This window comes from Xiphias gladius, unplaced genomic scaffold (genome assembly GCF_016859285.1).
Source record: "Xiphias gladius isolate SHS-SW01 ecotype Sanya breed wild unplaced genomic scaffold, ASM1685928v1 HiC_scaffold_1474, whole genome shotgun sequence".
NCBI lineage: Eukaryota > Metazoa > Chordata > Actinopteri > Istiophoriformes > Xiphiidae > Xiphias > Xiphias gladius.
This window is the reverse complement of record NW_024401804.1, coordinates 235,595-258,243: the sequence shown is the minus strand read 5'-3', so window position 1 is coordinate 258,243 and position 22,649 is coordinate 235,595. Positions and strand designations below refer to the sequence as shown.

Here is a 22,649-nt window from a genome sequence, read left to right as displayed (position 1 = left end):
TTCGTCAGCTCCGACAGCAGCAACAAAAAGCGCTGTCGATCACGAGAGTGGCAGACTGTCATCGTGTTTCTGTTGAAAACAGTGGAGGCGTGGCGGCGGCGGCTCGCTGTCCGAAAGCGCCTTTGCTGAGGTCGCCCATTGATGGTGGATGATTAGGTCTGGCTCGCAGTTGGCGTTCCAGTCCACCCCAAACATGTTGGATGGGGTTGAGGTCGGGACTCTGTGCAGGTCAGTCAACCTCTTCCCCACCAAACTGGGAAAACCGGGTTCCTTACGGACCTTCATGGCTTCGTGTACCGGGGCACTGTCGTGTTGAAGCGAGCGAGCGCCAAACACAAAAGTGTTTGTCTAAAACCTCATTGTATTCTGCCACATAAAGATTTCCCTTCATTGATACTAAGGTCCCCACAGAATGTGGACAGGGCTGGCGTAGAGTGCACACTGACTTACATGGCTAAAGACATGTATCGAAAGAGAATTGTCATTTCGTGTGTTAAACAGAGCAGGAACACAAGGTGCCAACGTGGTTGAGGGTTTCACTTCTTTTTCATTTCGTTGGACTGACGCGGTGGTTTCCGCGCGTCAGCCTTTGCTCTGACAGATCTGCGTGTGTGCGACGTGGCTCTTTGTTGGCGTCGTGGGAAATTGCGCGGCAGCTCTCAAACTTGAAATGCGCGGCGCACGGCCTCAGCATTAATGGGCCGGGTGACCTCCATTGCTGAGGTCAAGGGGCAGAGCGCGGGACAGTTGTAGGCGTGTGTGAGCTGCGATGTTACATGTTAAACAACAGAGCATGTCAAGCTTTGTTTATCTTAGGTGGCTTTGCTGCGTTTACCCTTCAGGACATGGTTTCCATGGTTTCCAAGCACTGTCATGGAAAATTTAAAAATGACCTGCACCAATTAAGCAGTTCTTTCTTGTTCTTTTTTTTTAATCATCTCTGAACGTCATGTTTACATCTTAGTCATAAACACCTTCACCTCATCTCTGCCTCCATGAAATCCACCAGCCCCTTCCCCTTTTTTTTAATTGCCCTGATCATTTCCTCGGAGTCCTGCTGCTTCCTGTCCATCTGCGTCATCCGTCCTTACTGTACTCTGCTGGAACAGTACTGCATGTCCGCTATGTTCCAGGATTAATGAGTGTGCCTCCGAGCATCACCGCCCTGACCGGCCAAGGTCGGGGCGCGGCGATCTGCGGCACTGTCAGGTGGACTCGGGGCTTCTTTGCTACTGTAATGAGCCTCTGCTTTTGCCGGAGAAAAGACTGAGAGTCCGAGCGACAACGGCCACCGCTGGCAGAGGATCGGACTGTAGAGAACTGTCCGTTAATGAACCAGTCTGTGACTGCTGAAAGTCCCCCCCGCACCCCTCAGAGGAGCCCTGCTCACTGCTTTTTGTGGGTTATTTACTGCAATGGAGACATCACCCCGCCCTAATAATTGTGCTTGTCTTGGCTTTTGCTACAAGCTCTGAGAACTCTTGACAATCACCTTTTAGTTCATGTTGAACTTTGAGACTGATTTTTTTTTTTTTAGCTGCTTTAGTTACTGTGAAAAGGGAGACGTAGACCAACACTTCTACAAATTTAAAGAAAAAACATCCTTACTGCTGCGTTTATCTGAAGCACTTTTTGTTGCCTCTCATTCGCCCAATAACAAGGGGCAGAAAGCCGCCATCCCAAGTGCTGGCCTGAATTTGGGGTTCAGACACTCGGACACTTTGACAAGCGGACAGGAGGAGCTGGGGACTGAACCACTAACCCTGTGATTTGTCAGCGGCTCACTCTACCTCCTGAGCCACTCAAAGTCCTGGACTTTTCACCACGGTGGCTCTTGATGTAAAGAGAGTAAAGAGTCTGGGCACTTTGGAGCGCTTTAGTCAAACGTACCTTTAAACAGGAAATGGGATGATAGCAAACAAATTTAAAGAAAGAAGAACTTTAAAAAGCCAAATCTTCCAAGTTCTAATCCTGTGTCCATGTGTTCATTTTTCATGTATCTCTTTTACATGCTGAATATGTGTCAAGACATTTTTCAGTATTCTTAAAACCGCTCTATTCTACTCTTCCCGTAAAATGCCAAACTTTTTTTGATGCCTCATCTTGAACTCGGAGGCAGTTACATAAATGTGTCCGGGTGAAAGTGATTTGGGGTGACTAGCTAATCCCGTCCATCGCATAGAACCCCACTCGACCGCGCCGGCAATAAATGGTGTTCACATTGCCGAAGGATGTAGCTATTTACTCATTTCTCCTCCCGATGTAACAGCACAGCACGTCGAGTGAAAGTCTGTATCCGCCTTCTCCGTTCTGCGCTATTTTTGCTAAGCTACACCAGCTTTGTGAAAGATTTGGTTTAAATCCCTCTTGAAACGAATCCTGCCGAAACACGTGGCATTACTGAAGCTAAAGATGCTCTAAGTCCGCTCTGATTTCCTCGCAGGCGTGTTCTAAGCAGCTCTGCAAGGTTTCCGGTTTCCCTCCGCATTGGCCTTTTTGTTTAGCATATGAGTCATATAAACGTGTTCACTTGTCTTCTTTCAAACATGGATACACAACACCATTCTTTAGTCAGGACAAATAAGTTACCTGTAGCCCAAACGCGTCAGCTAAAACACATCCAAGCATTTCTTTTAATTCCCTTTAACATTTGAAAAGTGCTGAAAAGTGCTGAACACATCCTAGACTTATTTCAGTACTGGCCACAGAGGTGATCCATGATCTCACTGATTCTGGAGAAGAATGGCAGCAAAAGGATTTCACTAAATGTCAAACATTTTCTTTTAACCAGCAGAGAACAGTGAAGCAGAACTTTTGTGCACTTTATAACGAACCCAAAGTCTTTTAATTGGTCAAAGAGACGAGAAAGATGCAACATCCAGCTTCGTCTGGACACGGGGTTCATTCTGTGCTCCACTGTTTTTTATCTTTTATTTTCTGGAAATTGGATTTGGAAATCTAATTAGGACAAATAGAGTAAATCTGCATTGTCTCAGTTGATGGGGAGGGGACACTCTCCTGCAGCAGCGCCACCGATTTAAGCTGATAGGATGGGTGTATATTTAAAGAAACAATGTCTAGTGAACCTTGAAGTAAATCAGGCCTGTAGGAGTGGTTATAATTAAATACAGATCGATTTTCCATCCACAGGTCCAGAGCTCCTAAAACGTTGACCCAAAGGTTCTGATAAACTCAGGCAGGACAGGGATGGTTTCTTTACATGAATGTTAAATCAGAGGCTAACTGAGCTGAGCGGCCGAGACGAGGCTCTAATTTATCTTTGTAGACCAATGAAATCAATATCTAGTAGAAAACAGATCATCATCTGTTCTGCTGCAGCTAATCTGCTGTTTGTGGAAATGAAGCCCGCCTGACCCCTTCTGCTCTCCACGTCCGTCTGTCCGTCAGGGCGGACACATCTTCCTCAGACCTTCATCCAGTGCATCTCAAGTAAAAACCCCCGCTCACTCATGACATTTACACTCGGCCCGTGGAAATCACAGAAACATCCGCCTGCTTTGCTTTCATTTGTCTCTGATACACACGAGGTGCAAGGTAAATGAGTGGAAGGGTCCACTTTCCTCCTTCCGCTTCACATATTGTCACTGACTGTCCACATCGTTCTCATATAGATTGATAAATAAAGAAATAATAATGAGGATGAGGATGACGACAGTGCGTTTTATGTAAATCATGAAAGCCTCTAAACTGCTCTGCCACTGGATGTGCTGCTAACTGTGACTGAAGAAAGGAGTTTCCCTACACTCCAGACAGTGAGACAGTCAGACAGACAGACAGAGAGTCAGACAGACAGTTGGACAGACAGTCAAACAGTCAGACAGACAGACAGAGAGTCAGACAGACAGACAGAGAGTCAGACAGTGAGACAGTCAGACAGACAGACAGACAGTCAGACAGACAGTCAGTCAGACAGTCAAACAGTCAGACAGACAGAGAGTCAGACAGACAGACAGTCAGACGTCAGAGTTAGCGAGCTGAGCCCTATTTGTGCTAATGAGCAGCGCTGTTGGCCAGCTGACACTGATTGCTTACACCTCCTCCTGGCGAGCCAGTAATGGCTTCCCCGACCTCAAGGGCGCTCAGGTGACAAATTACAGCCTTTGGCAGGCGAAGCCCTCAGAGACAGAGCCGGGCTCTGTGCTGATGGCATGCACTGAGTGAAAAGGTCCTGGCTCATCGGAGGCCCTGGCGAATCAAGCAGCTGTGGACGGCCGAACGTATGCGACGTATGTAGTGTCTCATCCAAACAGTTGATATCCGTCGTCAGTCAAAAGCACGGGGCCCTCGCCGAGGGCCAAATGCAGAATTATGTCAGCTGAGGGGCCGTCAGCGGAACTCGATGTTATGGGCCAACGTCTGTCAGAGAATTTTGTAGGAAATTCATTGTAAAGAGCTGAAGACCGACCCCTCTGCTAGCTAGCCTCTGTTCCTTTAGCTTTTACAAACTTAAACCACCACCGCTTAAACCAAGAGAAAAACAACCATTATTCTTGACCGCGCTCGAGAACCACAACTCCCGAGAGGCTGCGATAAGCTGCCAAAGCAAAGAGGAACTCCTGGGATGTGTTGTTGAGAACACGGAGAATCATTGACGTAGATGATGACGTCTATTCAGGGTAATGCTGTGAATCAGGATCAGGATTTGAACCGATCCGAGCGTTTCTTGACGAATCAGCGTCGACCTTGCAAAGCCAGATCCACCTCTGATCCCTTGTCTCTTTCCTCCACATACGCCAGCTGTCGCCAAGACCCATCATGCATCTTCACCGTCCAGTGTTAACAACATAAACAGCTGCCAGGAAAAATCTGACTCAGACATCCCAATACTAATTCGGTACGGTTGTTCCTCTGCTGTGTCTAAGTTGTGATGGGGCTCAGTTTATACTAAAAGTTGTTCAATAGTTCCCGATTTGAATAAGAAATTTCATTTAAGCAAATATCTTGTTCAATTAAGGTCTAGAAAAATGTGTGCAATCAGGATTACAGATTATATCACTGATATAATCCATGGCGTGACAAAAAATGTGACGGCAAAGGTGCAGAAAGTAAAATAAATAGATCACAGAAACATAGTGGGGACGTGCTGTATCAAAAGACCTCTCAACACCAATCATAAAACCCCTCCCGTCATCATTTACATATCGGGATGAAAGCCGGTCGACGTCGCATTCGTTTTCAGTCCCTTCGCACGCGCTCAGAGAAAGCTCGCGGGCGATAATTCACGGCTTTGGGATGGGGTCGATAAGTCTGCTTTCATAACTCCAGTAAACAAACACAAATGGCTCCTCGTTAAAAACGCTACACCAATGAGCCAGAGCCCCTCTGGCCTCCCTGCGGGACGCTTAATGGCGTGATTTTTCATCATCACTCCGCGTTACCGCTAATAACTTCAAAACAGGCCACGAGCGTGACGGGGAGCCGCGGCTGATCGATGAATGAGCACGGTGTCAGAGGAAAGGTGTTGACTGATAAGGGAGCGATGCCAGGGGTCAAAGATACTGAGTACGTTACCTGCCAGTACGGTAACTCAGGATCCGGACGTAGCACCACATCAACTTTCCTTTGCTCAGTCTGACTTTTTTCCTTCACGCTGTCCTTCAGGCGCTTTGTTCTTCAGCAGTTCTGTCTTTCTTCTTTCCTGTTTTCCTCCAGGGCCTCCGCCCCCTCCTTTCTTCCTCTCTTATGATTTCTTTAACGCTGCTTCTGTCATATTACTCTTGTACAGTAGATTTTATGTATGTGTGCTGGTAGTAACCTCAAAAATGTGTAAATGTCCCTTTAAGAGCAAACTGAGATTTTGCGACGATGACCATCTGAACCATCTGAACCATTTGAACCATCTGAACCATCTGAACCATTTGAACCATTTGAACCATCTGAACCATCTGAACCATTTGAACCATCTGAACCATTTGAACCATCTGAACCATTTGAACTATTTGAACTCTTTTTCCTCCTTTCCTTCCTTCCTCCTTTCCTTCCTTCCTTCCTACCTTCCTTCTTCTTTCTTTAGTTCTTCAGCCTTTCTGTCTTTTCTTCCTCCTTCCAGCTTCCTTTCCTTTGTCACTACTTTCCTGGCTTCTTTTACTGTCCTCTCTTGTTCCTTTCTTTCATCCCTTCTTTTCTTTCCTTGTAAGCTGTCCTTCCCTCCTTTCCTTCCTCACCTGATCTGAAAACATTATAAAAACCGGCAGTTTGGGGTTTTCACCCACTTTTCTTTAATTGTTCTACTGTTGATAATATTTTTAAAGGAAGGTTTTATTTCAGAACTTCCTTTCTACCGCAGTGACTTTCACTATACTCGTTACTACTTTTATTAGGTAAAGGATTTGCATTTTTCTTACATTAGTCAGATTCTTTGTGTCCTCGTTCTGTTTCAGTTCAGAAGCATTTTGATTTAACTGAGGTATGACTCTGGAAGCCATATTTGTCTTCCACTCATCTTTCCTTCCATTACCGAATGGGCAGAGAGGCGTTACTGAACCTCATTTCCTTTGGAATGACCCTAATTATACAGCCAGGAAATCTAAGATAATTAGCACGCAGGATTTGAGATTTGAACTCCCCAAAGATGAGGTCAACCAAGTGCGTCGGTTTCCCCTGCAGATGGAAACTGGGGGAAAAGCCACTGTTATTTAAAACAGAGGACAGAAACAGCTGATGGATCTGGATGGCTCTATCCGCCGAAAGAATCTGAGCACGCGCCCTCAGCTCGCCGCCGCTGTCTGAAAGCTCGGCTTAATGAACGTACGTGGTTCTGATCTGTGAGATTTAGAAATAAACGCCCTTCCTGTCGGGCCGTCGCCGCTCTGATTTCCCTTTTAGAGCCGACAGCTCGATCACAGACAGAGTGAGCCGGCGTGGCGATTGATCTGTGTGTGCTGTTTCCATTTCTCCTGCTGTCACCTTGTATCAGCAGCAGAATGACGCGCGGGGACAGTTATGAGCCAGAGTGATGGGAGAACAGGAGTTTACATCGTCTGTTTCGCCACAGTGGCCTCCCATCCGCCTAAACGGAGGTTTTCAGCCACGGCACCCCACCTTAAGATGAAAGCTGATGCCGCAGTGTCTTCTGCTCTGTTTCCAACTGTGGGCGTTTGTAGGCGTTGGTCTCAGTGTTTCCCCCTTCTCCGCTGGATGAACCCCTGTTTGATCCGTGGTGACCGAAGAGAGACGTTTAACAAAAAACTGGCAGAAAAAAACCTGACGACTTCTGACAACGTCATACACACATTGTAACCTAAAAGGGATGTGGTGCCGGATTTCCTCCCTGGTACTAAAACCTTGTTAGAGGTCCCCGCACAACAATTTTCAAACAAAATTATTAAATCCCTTCCTCTGATGGTTATAACTAGAGACCAAGCCATGTGAGTACACTGTAAAAAAAGAAAAAGTTGAGAAAACTCGCTAAATTTCCTGTGCCCACTATACTATAAATTCTCAGCTTACGCATGAGCTTGGTTTTCATTTTTTTTCTCGTAATTTTCTTATTTTACATGTCAGGTTTTATCTCTCACGGTAGCTTTTGCCATCTCGACTCAAGTCAACTCAACCCAGCTTACCACTTTTTTATAGCACCTTCCTCATGTAACGACTCTTTGTGCCCTCACAGATCAGCTCAGTTGATCTCATCAAGACCAAAAACAAGAACAGCGTGAAAACCTTAATCTGCTTCTGAAACCCTGCTGCAGTTTTTAGCTGAATGACGTCCTTCTTCACATCACAGAGAAGTGCCCCGAACGCCCAGAACTCTTTACTGAGCAGATGCAGAAGGAGAGATTAAAAGAGCGCTTCATCGATCTCCTCCCACCGCTGAGTTTGGTCCCATGAGGCCACGGGGCCACAGATGACTCCACGGTGGGACTGTAAGAGTCAATTTGATTGGCCGGGAAGCTTTATCATCCAACAGTCGCATCAGCTGCTAAAACTCAGAACTCCCCCTCAGCTTCCAGTGATTCATCCAGCAGGTAGATGTTCTCGTGAGTAATCGAGCTCATCATGTATTTCCTCTTCAGCTCTTTGAGGGAGCTCCCCGATGCCGTGGCTTTTTTGTGCCGTGGCTCCCCAATTAACAATTGTTCCATAATTGGCTGTAATGAATCAGATTAGTTCGACTAATTACCTCGTTTGTACTGTTCAAACAGTCAGGGGATGAATCAGAAAAAGTCAAACCGAGTCTGTGCCTTGTCAGGAGACATAAATACGTCTGCATTAAGTGTCATATGGAGAAAATGTTCACGTGGTTCACGTGGTTCAGTGGTTCAGTTTGCTGCAGTTAATCGCAATCGCCCATTAAATAAAAACAGTCAGCTACTACATCGGTAAGTCCTTCTAAAGTTATGAATCAAGCTAAGGGCACTAAAGGAAAGAAAACATAGGGTAAAAAAGCTGAATCTGGATGAAAACAATACAATACTGTATTGTCCCTGTCTCTGTATTGTTTCCGAAGACTCGATTGAAAAGGTATTTGAAAGGTATCGCAGCAGTGTAATACTGCGGGTCAAAATGTAGTTTCACGTGATTTCCCGCCCACTTTCTGGCTCTGGAGACGGTGGTGCCTGTTGGTCTTTCGGTCCAAACGTATGGTCAAAAGTGGAATATCGCGACAGTTATTGGAGGGATTGTCATGAAATTAGGCTAAGCCCTCAAGCTCCCCCGAGGATGAATAATGTCTGACTCCTGCGATCCTCTCACTGTGACTTTTTATCCGGTGCCGCCCACAAGTTAAATTTCCGCTTGTCCAACACATCGGTTCTTGACAGGATGCCTCAGCTGCACTTTGAGATTGACGCTGACGGTGCATGCTAACATACTAACCTCTAACATACTGAGCTCAGCTCGTGTGAGGAGCTACCCGGAAGGGTGACAAAGTCCAGCTTAGACTGATGACAGCTGAGCCCAGTCTGACGTTGTACGGCTGAGCCTGAAAGAGCTGAGTCTGAGAGGACCTTAAAATGGCCACCACACGGAGCACAAACCCTTTTATTTTAGGTAAGGACACAATCTTTCTTCTTACTTCTCTACTCTGACTTACTCTGCAAAATTGAGCTGTGGGCCCCTATTGACTTAACCCCTCATTATGTCTGTTTACACTGAGCTTTAGTGAAGCATTTTCCCAAACAATGTAATTAATCAAATGTCCACACTGTGGACCTAAAGCTTTTGGGGCCCCCGAGGGTCTTGGGCCCTGGGGCAGTTGACCGCTCTGCCCTCAGGACAAACTTGACAGTTTTCACGCTGCCCTTGCCAGGGATTTTAAGACGGTTTTGTTTTCTGCTGTGTGAGGCCGGTGTGTGTTACAGACTCACAGGCTGCTAGCGTGGCTATAGACCGCACAGGGAACTGATTGACAGTATGACTGATATTTGGTATGATAAGCAAGATGTTTTCTGTTTTACCTGCCGACAATGAATGCTCATAGACCTAGGACGCGAATGTTTTGCTTGACATATATAGAATACCCTCATCTCCATCTGGTATTGATCAGTTTTTGTGCTACTTTCTGCCCGAGAGTGAACCGATCTTCTTATGCAAATTGAGCAGGTAGAGCTGGCAGACAGACTCGGTGATTTCCAGGTTAAGGGCGGCGATGCTGCTGTCTGGGCTCCTCTCTTCCTTTGTGATGAGAACTGTGCAAAGTGTCTTTAACGCCTGGCTAAAACCTGATCTCCGTGAAAACCAGACCACCGTTTCGATGTGGTTAGATTTGCATTTACATCTTAATTTGAAATTCTTCTTTTCCATATAAGATATCCAGATACAAATTATACATTAATACCAGGCAGAATCAAGGTCTCAGTGTTACTTTGGACATTAAAGTGATTAATATTGACAAAACTATTGATTCTAGAGTCGTTATGTTGATCTGAAACCATGAATCCTAACTAGATTGATTTATTTCTGGACCCTCATATACAGTATATGTGTAAAGACACATACATGAATAAATGCTTTGTGTGATGAAATGAAAAAACACACTCCAAAATCATTTAACCCTTCCTACACAAGGAGCAGTGTAAGTCTGAAGCTGTCAGGATCGTTCCGATCTGCAGCTCAGCAGCAGGACTCCGCATCAACATGTTTATATGTCAGCGAGGCTGGCATCTGTCATGGTGCTGATGCCGGACGTGGGAATGGGAACTCCCGCCCGCACGGGCACGCGCACGCACACGGGCCACCACATCCAAGGGTGAGGGGATATTCCTGGTCAAACGCTGTGTTCTGCATGATCAGCAAATCCCAAAGCTCATCCTGAATATCCTTTTTTCCCTTCCCGCCGCTGAGCCGTCCCGCAGCGGGGGGAGGACAGAGGGGGAAGGGGGAAGGACCTGGAGGAGAAGTCCATCGCTCCCGACACGGTTTCCCTGTCGGAATCGGTGCAAATGCCTGCAAATCTGACCTCCTGTCGGGGGGTGAGGGGTGGTGTCGGGGTCACTGGAGTGTCCCATGAGAGAGAGCTCAGGGAAAATTGCCACAGAGTCCTGACAGGGTGCAGCCTGCCCTCTGTCCAACATAAATAAATACGTGAAAAATACAACGATAAAGGTAAAGTCGATAAAGGTGAAGTCCAGTGTGAGGCGGAGCGGTGTCAACAGTGTCAAAGGGAAGGACACGTCTTCGTTGTGGATGAGCAGGACTGCAGCTGACAGAACAGGACAGGAAGTGCGAGGATGAGTGATTATCATCGGCAGCCAGTGCGTATTTTCAGATAAATTAAAGGCTTAGCGTGGTGTCTGAAGGGTTGACACTTTGGAGAGTGGATGTGGTTTCAGAGACGACTGCAACATGTGGCTTGTGCTTTCATGCAGACGGTTTTCAGCCCCCAAAAAGTTAGAAGATAAAACGTAAGACCTTTGCACAGCAGTTCCCGTCTGAGAAGTCTTGGGTGGATGGAGACACAGACAGCGTCGCTGACAAAACACTCAATCGCAGCATGAGCTTCAGATCCTCTTGCCACGCCAGCCGGATAATCAGAAGAATTGTGCTTCTCTCTCTTCATCCAGGCTGATCTCACGTCCATGTTTGCCCTTTTATGCCCCGACCAGCCGGTGATGACTGGCCCAGCTCTGCTCTTCCCATCAGCGTTGGTTTCAGTCGGCCGCTGGAGCAGGTGCCGGGAGAAATGAACGTAACGTTTTCCGTGTCGATCAAAGATGCCAGTCTTGCCAGTTGAAGAGAGTATACATCAATCATGAGTCGATTTCAATAACAGTAATGACCACGGGAGAATGTAGTCAAATAAAATCAAATAAGTAAATGCATGTGAACATAAAACCAACAGGGTAATAAGTTTGAAATACAATCTTGTCAAAATAGGTTTTATTAGAAACCCAAAATTTGAGGTTTATTTTTTAAATCAGAATCAGATTTCTCTCCAATCGCAGAGAAGTTAGCGAGTCTGTAAACCAGCGTCTCAAAGCAGTTGTTGCAGATTATTTTTAGTCTTTGACAGAGGAGGGTGAAGTCCCCATTCCTAACACCAGCGATTTCGAGGTGTGGAACTGGGTGGTCGCAGTGCAGCTAATGGCGGGTGAAGTTGCAGGTTGATCTTCCTGGAACTCATTGGATTAATGAAAAAAAGGAGAATCAATTCACTTGGATCTCACATTAATTTTGGATCAGTTCGGCAGCTGTGGTGCAATCTTTTGTTCCTCGCTGGAACAAAAAAAAGTCTCGTGCAATGTTGTTATAATGTGGTTTTCTCCATAGCAGTGAAATTATGTATAATATAACCAGAAAAGAGCCTCATAAAATCTTTAAGAACTGTTGCTTGAAAGTGAAACTTGAAATATTCATTTTCAGTTGGGAGAAAATACTTGTTGACCCAGCACCTTCAGCTGGTTAACTGAACCTTCACTAACTGGTTAACTGAACCACTCTGAGCCAGTGTCAGTGTCACGCAGATGTATATTTGATGTAAATACTGTGATGCAAAGGCATCAGAAGCTTTTCAAGACTGACTTAAATTTCTCACATCAGCACTAAGTTGGAAAATATTCTGCCTTTCCTGTCTTCAACATCACAAGAACGTCACAGCAGAAAACACGTCCCTGCTTTAATGTGTCATTCGCCGTGACTGAGTTAGTTGTAATGTCTTTTGAGATCATCAGATAAATCAGATCAGTTCGCGCTGACCTGAAGCTGTGCTGCTGACAGAAGCTGGATCGTAGCACTTTTAACTCCGTGTGGACCAGGTTTCTTTTTATTTCTCCTCCACATGATTTTTCCTCGAGGCATTCAAAAGCTGACGCTGCAGACGTTGGATGTATTCCACCCCTGCACTCATAAATCTCCCTAACCTCTGAGCGAATCAGACTGTAGTGTACGTTCAGGCCTGATCGGCTTCATTTCAACTCGTCAGAGATATTTGACTGGATGGTTTCTCCGCAGACCGACTGTCATTGTGGCGTGAAGCTGCCTCCAAACTTCTTGTCAGATGTTCGACTGAATAAAGATCACCGTCTCTCATCTTGTCCTTGTGACTTCAGTCATTAAAGTGCCGCTGCTGTCCTCTCCCACCAATGTTTGCATTTCGCTCAGCAAATTAACTGTCAGAATTGCATCGTTTGCACTTTCTTTATTGAATCTCACCGGCTAATTGGTTGTTAGGAATCCTCAGGGGTGGTATCAGCGTCGGGGAGCCCAGCAGGACTGAGCCTCCGCTGGACCGAGGGAGGGAAAGTGGATTAATGGAGAGAGAGAGGCTGTACAGGTGGGCTGCTCTCATCATTACTGACACATGACCTTTAACAACTGATAAAAACATCCATCCAGGGCTGGATTCAAGTTTCGATAAATAAATCAACTAATTAAAAATAACTAACGAGGGCAGTCGCAAATAATATTCTTTGTTGTTTAATTCTGAGGACTTGTTGCTCATATGAGTTGTTTCTTTACCTGCAATAACTGATTTTTTTGATGAACGTGTTACCAGACAGTAGCGTATTTCCACAATCAGCAGTTCCAGAGCAACGTGATCCTTCATCTGGATCTGGTGTCTGTGTCCATCTGATGAATCTAAGTCCAGTACTCACTCTCTTTTAGCTCTCTTTTTGGTCTCCACCAGCTCCTGAGGGAAACATCTGGCTCTTTAGTTGCCAAATGCTCCACTTTCTTGAGCAGCTGGTCTCTGACTGTATCTGTCTGCTGTTTGAAACGTCATGAGGGCGGTGAGAGTTGGTGTAGAAAGCAGTTGGGGAGTTAGAGCCAATCAGTTTTATGATTTAGTCTGATACGACTCATTTATTATTACATAAACAACTTTTCAGTTTCTGACTTTCCTTTAATATTCAAGTGAAGAGTTTGATTCTATTATGTGTTTCTTTTTTTTAAAAATTGATTATTTTGACTGATGTCTCACACAACATGCAAGAGCAGGATCAAACTCTGGATTTCGGTGGCAGAGCAGATGTTACTGTTTCAGGTCGTGAATACGTCAGGCTCCTCCTCTGACTTCTACCCTGGACTGTCCCTTCTGGTTTCCATTAGAGTCTTCTTGCTTGTGGCAATAAGTGTTACCAAACATGGTCTATAGCATACTCCAAGCAAAGAACCACTTTGCACTGCGAATCTCCCTCGTGGGTAAAAAGCTCCATCACCTTTACCAGTTCCACCTGAGACACCAAGCTGAGTCTGACAAACAGTCGCTCTTTCGTTTAACACAGAGGAAATTGATGGAAAGACGACTGTCTCTGCGGTGTCTCTCCAAAACCCCTTGATTGCCAATCACTACACAGATTGGATGCCACGCTTCATTTATTTGTCCAACAGCAGGTAATGGTGGTGCTACCACTGTAACTCTATCCAACAGCATTTCGCCGTCCGACTTTGTGCCACATTCAGACTAATGTGGTGATGATGGTGGGAGGTGTGGAGGTCACCTCAGCACGGGTGCATCGCTTAGTTTTTATCTAACTGTATCGGTAGTTTTTTGTTTCCGAACTTTTGGCAGCGACTCATTTTTTGTTGATGAGCTGTGTCAAACACAGCTGGTTTAATGTCCCTTTTTGCTTGCGTTATTGTTTGGAACCTCCCAAGAGGATGGAGGACACGATGAACTCTATCCTCTCCTTCAGCTGCTCCTGATGCCCAGATACGTGAGCAAGGCACCGGGCAGAAGATGAATGTAGTTTTTCGTACAGCCGTAGTTTTAACACGTAGGTTACCCACGGGTTCTGAGGCTGGTCCTAATTGTATCGCTGCAATAGTGGGCTCACCTGGTAGTCTACGTGTCACCCGCCATATCTTTACTCCTCTTTTCTTTTTCCTTTCGCGAGCAGTCAGACTGTTTCCAGCTGAAGGAGCTGAAGGGTTTTTATCTTTTTTATAGGAGAATAAAACTTGATGATGTTTTAGTTGCATTCAGCTTAATTAAACTCCACAAGTCACATCCTCAACAGCATTAACCAGGCTTATGGTAGATATTAAAATACTGAAGCCTTTAGAGTCTCAACATATTTTGTACCAGTCTGTAGATGGGATGGCTGAGGCCACAGTTAGCAGCTATGTGAATGTGAAACCGGACGCTGCTGGTGAAAAAAATGTCGCTTGGAAAAATGAAGGATATATGAACCAGACTGACTCTGGTTTATGGCATAGAGGGTTCATATCGATTTCTTTATTCATATCAGTTTATAGCTATAATTTATCCTAGAAATAAATTCCTGTCAAAGCTCAAATGGAAAAATTTAAAGTTCGGAAGACGCCACTTGCGCTCACTGATGAGACTCATGTCTCATTTTGTATGGTTTTTTTTTTTTTTTTAACTGTTACTGTTCCACCCTTTGGTTTCCGCCTGGCTCCTCTTGATGCGTCAGGTCTAATGGGCATCGACATCGCGCTGTGTGTCTTATTGAACCAACTATTTGAAGCCGAATAGGAAGCTGACTGTGTTGCAGATCAGTATCTGTTGGATCATATCGAGTTAACATCGATGTCCTCCGCTCACTCCAGGATTATCTCTGTCCTCTGGATAACTTTGAGGAGAAATGCTCCGATTTAATTAAGGGGACAGGAAGTCTGGTAAAACACATGATTTGATGACTTTTAACAGTCAACACAAACAGGAGGAGACAACTTTATAAAACTTTATAAACACACCCGACCACCACAGAGCGCTGAGACATCAATCAAGACGCTTCCGCTAACTCTCAGCTATCGTTTCCTTTCAGGTGAATTATGTAAAACTCTCCAGGCTGTTTGGCTGTGAAATATTTATGCTGTTATGGTTGTGCAGCACTTCGGAAACTTCTCTGAGATGTCAGCACTGCTTAATGGCAACACAACGGGCCATGAATGATTTAGGACGTATGATCGGGAAGAAGAGGGTGGAGGTTTAGGGACGGAGGCTGAAGGGTAGAGCAATCGATGGTTTTTATTAGATTTAGTAGATAACAAATGAAGGACTGCATTGATATTTTCCAAAAAGCCAAAATTTAACGTGTTCTTAATTGTACGGAGGCATCTGACAGACATGTTAATACTAATAGCATTGCTTCGAAGAAAACGCAAACATATACACGCACACATAAAACGAACAGAGTGTAAAATACGGGAATTACAACCTCATCCTAACCCTCCCTAAAAGAGGTCTGTGGACCCAGTCCTGATGGCACCAGGAAAGACTCATGAGCACCTGAATCCATCCAGTCTCAAAAAATAAAAACAAAAAAATGAGCGAGTATCTAACAAACTACACTAAAACAGGTTTGGATGTTTGGTAGAATAACAAAAACTAAAATATATAGATTTCCATATTGTAACTACTTACTACTTAAAATCCTTTTTAGTTTCTTCTACAGATACCTGATACTTTATCATAGATACTTGTAATTTCACCTTTACTAGAAAGAGAACTTCAATATCGTATATTATTATAATATTTAATTCCATCATCTTTTCCCGGACAAAATTAACCATAAATGAAAAGATATAGATTAAATGAGATTAAGTTAAATCTGCCTCGGCTCGGCAGCAAATTGTGCAAAGGTGGTCAGACACGAGTGGCTCCGTTGGTCCGTTTACAAACAAACGTAAGATTATATTATTCACGTTCTCGTATCCCTTGTAACTCATGGATTTAGCGGCGTGACGCCGTCGGCACGGGCGATGCTGATGTAGGCCACTTTTTAACGTGCCAGAACCTGCCATGATGACAAATGTCGGCTCAGCCGTTTCGCATGAAATCAAACCGGTTTAAGCTCCTAGACCGGACCAGGCCCACAAAACCGGAAATCCACCCAAGTCTAATAACTGGCACTGGAATATTACAGACGATATAATAGCCAATGGGTAAATGTACAGGTCTTATTTTCTGTTCATTTTTGACCTGTTTTTCCCTTAACACTGCATTTATTTACTCGTTCCTTCCAACATAAGAATAAAAATGCATCATTTCTCTGAGTCTGCCAGAAAAACGGAACCTTTTTTTAGTACAGCAGATGTTTGCGACACTGTTTAGAGAAAGAAACATTTGTTTGGGATTATGATATGCTGGATTCAATCTGCAGTCACTGAACTACCCTGGCTCTGCTCCGACACTGTAAACCTCTCACCACCATAAACTCCTGTTTCCCAGGGTGCACCACAGCCCCGTCAGGCCGGAGCTGTTGGAGCGCGGCGCCGTCGAACGAGCTGGTGGTGGAGAATATCGGACACGCGGCGCTGGCTAAGTGTTAACTGGAGGTTTTGCCGTGTGGCTCTGCAGCTGGTTGAGTTTATTCTGCGGTGGTTCTGCATCATATATCATAGCGGGGTGGTTAACTCCAGACTGTCTGGAATAAGGCCAGGGTGTACCGTAGTGTACGGGAAAATTTAAATAGCCATTTGTATGTGTGTATCCAATTAATTTCAGCTCCCAAAGCGCTAAATATAGATGTTGGGCAAAAATAAATAAATAAATAAAAGGAGCCCGAGTGGCTCCTTCAGCTTTTTAAAAGACTGGAAGAAGCTTAAGCGAGAAAGTGAGTGTTTGGGTTGGTGGGGCCACGGGAAAATGACTGTCGTGAAGATAACAAGTGACACACACTGATAATAACTAACTAATAACAATAACAAAAGCTTTATGATAAAGAACGAACTGACAGGTTTATTAAAAGCATTGCCAGGTGAAGTGGTTTAATACTCAGCGTACAGATGTGATAACAACACGCACCCAGATGTATCGTGGTTACTCAGGTGAGATGGAAAGAATTCAGTCTGTAAACGTCTCGGATCAGGGATCCGTTTGTCGCAGAGGCTTCTGGAAGCTACGACACGTTCTTATCAGCGTCGCGGGGACGCTTTCGACCGACCTTTACTGGTCTGACACACGCACGTGCTTGAAAACCGTCAGACTCAGTGACTGATTCACGTTTAGCTGCGTCAGTCCCGGGCAAGATGAGGAAAGTGTCCAGTATCTTTGTGGCCGTTTCCTTTTGCCGTCCCGCCTTCGGCCCGAGTCTCTACTCTGTCAAACCGTTTCCTCCGACTTTGTTTTGTAATATTGGATGCGTGAGTTGCTCCCACACGGACGCTGTTTTTTGCCGTATTCCGGGTGGTGAGACCAGCAAAGGCCGCGTGACCTGTACGACATCATTCACAGGACGCCGTTTTTCTGGACACATTCATTGCCAAGGAGCAGTCTGGCGATAAGCCCCCCTGAAACAACGACTTGTCATTTTTACTCATACCGTGGTCGTCAGTGAGCCCTAGAGGGGCTGGTGGGAGGATGTTGTTGCGTTCGGACAGAGGCGGCCGTTTCCCCCCGGGTCCAGTGTTCGCGCTGAGCTCAGCGTGTTTAACAGACTGACGCTAGAGCAGCACCAATCTGACCATCTAACTGTCTTTTCTAGAAAGCGAATAAAAATATTTCACTGTTCCTTTAACCTCTGCCTCTGATGCCGCACGCCACTCTCAGCAGCCAGCCAGTCACGCCAACCTGTTGCTAAACCACATCACGACACATTTCCACCAAGCGAGCAGAGACTGCTGTTTCCTTGCTGCGGCTTTTCCCTCCATCACTCCTACAGGATAATTATTCTCTATTTTGTGTGTAGCCGTGATGTCGGCTTGCTAGCTAGAACATTGCAGCCAACACCACGGGATGTTACAGGTTACGTCGGACTTGGGTGTTAGGTCTGGTTCAGTGGCCCTTTGATACAGCTCAGTCAGACCTCGAGTTAAACGCGAGGTACCGTGTGCACCATTTGAAAGCCAGGGGCCTCCTTTGTTTGGCTGAAATCCCCTGGATCCTCGGACACGATGCCTGTTTTACACATTTAACCGGTGAAACCAGTTCAACCAGCGCCAGGAGTGGGTGGTGAAAGCCGATCAATGGGTCACGCTGCTTTTTTTTCAATGTAATCTTCAGATACACTGTCTTTGATACGCTGACGGCTGAATTCCTCAGCTGCACTGGTTTACAAAACATTCTAGCTTTAAAATGGAGCAACACTCCTTTAATGGTTCTCACCGTCCCAAAAGCTGACACAGCACGTGTGAGTTCTTCCTTTGAGTCAGGGAAAAGGCTCTGCCTTCATCACCCTTCGTTGTGGTGATAAAAGCAGCTGATGTGTCTTATTTAAAGTTAACAATAGAGATGTAGCTCCCTCCAGTGGTGAGGTCAAGACACTGCCTTATGGTGGAGCACGAGAAGGCAAACAGAGTGAACATGCAGGTGTTTTACAGTATCCACGACCCCATTTTGTTGATTTCCCCAACGCACCCTTGCATTTTCTCTCACGTGGCTGCGTTTTACGGTGGAGAAGGTGAAGAGTGAAGGCGCGGTCTTCTCACACAGAGCGGACTCACCTTTCTTGGCCCCTGCTCGTCCTGCACATGAGCTGCCGTCGGCCGCGCCGCTCTGGGTTCTGAGCTCTCTCCTGTTTTGCGTCTCTGCAGGTTTCTAATCGTCCTGGGCTGTTTGATTCTGGCCATTCTGACAACATTTAGGGAACACGAGAAGGTGTCTGCACACTGGCTGGTTATACTGGTAAGATGACTGGGATTTCCTTCTGTTTGTATTGAACCCATTCCGTTCTGTTTTTCTTGTTGCCTTGTGAAGAGCTTCAGCCTCTCAACATCTAGTTTTTTCCTTTTATTTCAAACTCTGGATGAAATGTCTTTACGGCTGCACCATCACAGTAAATGGAAATATTTTACATGTCTTGTGCATCATTAGATACGTATTTCTCCAAAACTCTGCCCGTCAGATTTGGTAAATTTGGATTTAAAATATTTTCCTGCGGGTTTGGACAATGTTTGACTGCGCAGCATAACTTTGTAATGACTGACCCAGAAGGCTTGAAAAGGCTAACGAAAACCTGTTTTCTTGTAACTGCTTTATCACTAATTTACTTTTGAAATCAATTTTTATTCTAGTTCATCCATTTCTGTGTTGTGTGTTGCTTAGTGTTTGGTGGCAATGTGAGCTGAGAATTATTCAATTTATCCTGCTCCTTCACAACTGTATCGACATTTTCCAGACAAAACCTGTGACCACAATCTGCCAAAGTTGGAAATTCTACTAACTTCAAAACATAAATTTACAAAATTTAAGATTTGTTCTTGTGAAAGAAATCACATGTTGTACAAACCTGAGTAAGTGGAAGCAACATGACTCAAGTTACAATAATAAACATGATGTGTGTAACAACTTTCATACCACAAATGCACCTTAAAGGGCTTCACATCTAACCCTTATAAACCATATTGAAAGCTGAGGAATTCAAACATAATGCAGTAAAACAGGGACTGAAAATAAAGTAAAAGTTTCAGTAAGATTCAGTAGAAGCAAAACCTTTCCATGTAAGCTCACAGCGATCGTTTGCTTCTCTTGTCTTGCCGCTGTTTGATTTTCCCCTGCAGGAAACCTTCGCCATCTTCATCTTCGGAGCAGAGTTTGCACTGAGGATCTGGGCGGCAGGATGCTGCTGTCGCTACAAAGGATGGAGGGGGAGGCTGAAGTTCGCTCGCAAACCACTGTGTATTTTAGGTAAGGGGCTGGAAATCAGAAACATGCATGAGCACCATGAGTAGTTTGTGACCTTTGTCAACATCTGCAGGAAACACACAAACACTGGTACAGTCATCAGCAGATAAAGACATATTCACAGCAGAGGAGTGGAAATAAAATCCAAGAAAAATTTAAGGTGTAATTCATCAGCTGATGTCATTTGTTCCCAGTATCGCTGATTGATTACAGGAGACTCTTTCGCCTGGTTTTCCTTTGGTCCATCGTTACGTAGAAATAACATGAGGCAAAAACCTCGGCAGTCACAACAGAAAAATTGACTCCGACAATGTAAAATACTAGAAGAAATATAAGCCACAGAATAAAACCAGGCTGAATTAGTACAAAACTGCCAAAGAAATAAAGGACAGGCCCATAAATTTGAATAAGAACGAAAAAAAGAATAAAATACCAGGATGGCTTTTGAGGACGAGATGTTCAGTCCTTCACCGCTGAAGAGGTGAAAAGGCATGATTGAAAACAGACAGATGGAAATGATGAAAACCAGAAATCTCAGAGTATCACACCTGGTTATTAGGAATAATTACCCTGCTGTAGTAGTTTGATTCAGGTGATTACAAGGTTTCAGAGTAACCACATTTCCCCACTAACCAGAGTTTAAAGCGTTCTCTGGCCTGTTTTCCCGCCCAGCGTCACTGCTGGCTGTGACTGGCTGCGGTCAGCGCGTGCCGAGTTACGCCTGAAACCACAACCGACAGCGACGTCAGGGCGCGGTGGAGTACACCTGTACATCACTGCGGCAAGGTGGGGCTCCAAAGCACCGGAGATCGGAAAAAACGTGGTTTTCACAAGCGTTAAATTACTTAAAGGCAGAGACAAATGGATGTTTCCTCAGCTCTTCTCTTTAAAATAAATCCGGTTGGGTTAGTACTTAGTTTATTTGAGTTTACATACGTAAAGATCTGGACACAGGGACCGTCTTTAACAAATTAGCCTTGTTATCGTTAGAAATCAGACCTATTTTAAAAATGAATCGCGTTACGCTTCTTCCAAACTCGACATTAAATGTATGATGCGACTGAAAGAGGACTCTGTATTTGTCCGTGTCCATGTCCGTGTCTCGTCTAACATTCGATACAGACGTCCCCAAGACTCAGCCTGATACGTGTGCTGTCTTTGGAAACTTTAAGATCTCTGAGAGAATTTATAGAGAGGGTCTAAGAGAGTGTAAGTGCTTAATGTGGTTAGAGGACAACTGCTGTAACCTGAGCATCAGCGTCATCTGGCTATAAAGACACTGTCAACGTGCGTAAAACAGTCGGAGGGAAGAGCGACGTGCGAAGGTAAAGATTTTATTTCTTTGAAGCTGATGTTTACAGTCGTGTCGCTGGGAAGAACTTTGAATTAAAACATCCACTAAACTGCTCTCAGCGTCTCAGAATCTAATCCTTTTAACAGCATTTCAACAGCCTCTTAATGTTCAATCAGCCCTTGTTAAGAACTAATTCCACAACTCTTCAAAACTTATTCATCATCTCATAAAGAAGACTTAACAGCTGTCCCGGGTCAGACTCATTATAAATGATTTTGTCTCCTGTCTTCCCCGTCCCAGACATCTTTGTGCTGATTGCCTCGGTGCCGGTGGTGGCGGTGCGGAACCAGGGCAATGTGTTGGCCACGTCCCTGCGCAGCCTGCGCTTCCTGCAGATCCTGCGGATGCTGCGCATGGACCGGAGAGGAGGGACCTGGAAGCTGCTGGGCTCCGCCATCTACGCACACAGCAAGGTAGGAATGGACCCGACCCGCCTTAACACCACTGACCTCCAACTTACTAGAGAAGGGATGTTCTGAAGGAAATGGCTGGGAGTTGAAATGCTCCGCTGAAAGGGCAGTAAGCGAAGGAGCAGTTGAAGCAGGAAGGAAGTGGATGAGCATAAGATGTGTCTTTAGATAAAGAAAAGGCAGTGAAGTGGTGAAAGGAGTTGCAAAGGCTGTTGAAGTGTGAGCATGGAAATGAGTTGGTGTGTGCTGCAAAACGTTTGCACCGAAAGCAGTCGAAGCGTTAGGTGACGAGGTAAGCACCGAGATGAGCTCGAGTGTATTAAAGGAATTAGAGGTGTGAGCTGAGTATCACCCGAAAGGAAGTTGATCTGAGCCGCAGGAAAAGTGTGACTGTCACTAATATGTGGACGGATAAGAAGTGGAAGACCGGAAAGGGTGGGGAACATTCAGAAAGGAGGACGGGAACGATGACATTAAGACCGGGTTTTCTCACCGACAGGAGTCTCCCAGCTTTTACACGGAAGCAGGAGTTATCTGTTCAGAAAGAATTGATTCCTATCGGTGCTTTATTGATCTACACGCTTATCTCTGCAGGACGCGTGTGTTTTGGTTTTCACTCTGACCGTGTTTTACATTACGACATTGCTACCGTTGTAGAGGCTGAGTTATACATTCCCCTCTACTGAATCTGTATATTGATTTAAAACACACACACACACACACACACACACACACACACACACACACACCTTGTGCTGGAGACAATTATATGCTTGTAAATACACATTTAACGTGGCTGTAAAGACATTTTAAAGACTTCTACGTTTGTTAGCCAAGTGTTACTGTAGATTGATGTGTTTTAAAAGGCAAACAGCACGTGAGGGAACCTTTGTTA

General features: G+C 45.1%; 1 protein-coding gene across 1 annotated transcript in view; it reads left to right on the top strand.

Annotated features, from left to right (window-relative positions):
- Positions 1-22,649, top strand: part of kcnq3 (potassium voltage-gated channel, KQT-like subfamily, member 3) — a 108,057-nt gene that overhangs the window by 71,706 nt on the left and 13,702 nt on the right. The window contains exons 3-5 of the mRNA XM_040123067.1: positions 18,901-18,991; positions 19,867-19,993; positions 21,585-21,757. Of these exons, the coding sequence (XP_039979001.1) occupies positions 18,901-18,991; positions 19,867-19,993; positions 21,585-21,757 (391 nt within the window). The remainder of the gene's footprint in view (positions 1-18,900; positions 18,992-19,866; positions 19,994-21,584; positions 21,758-22,649) is intronic.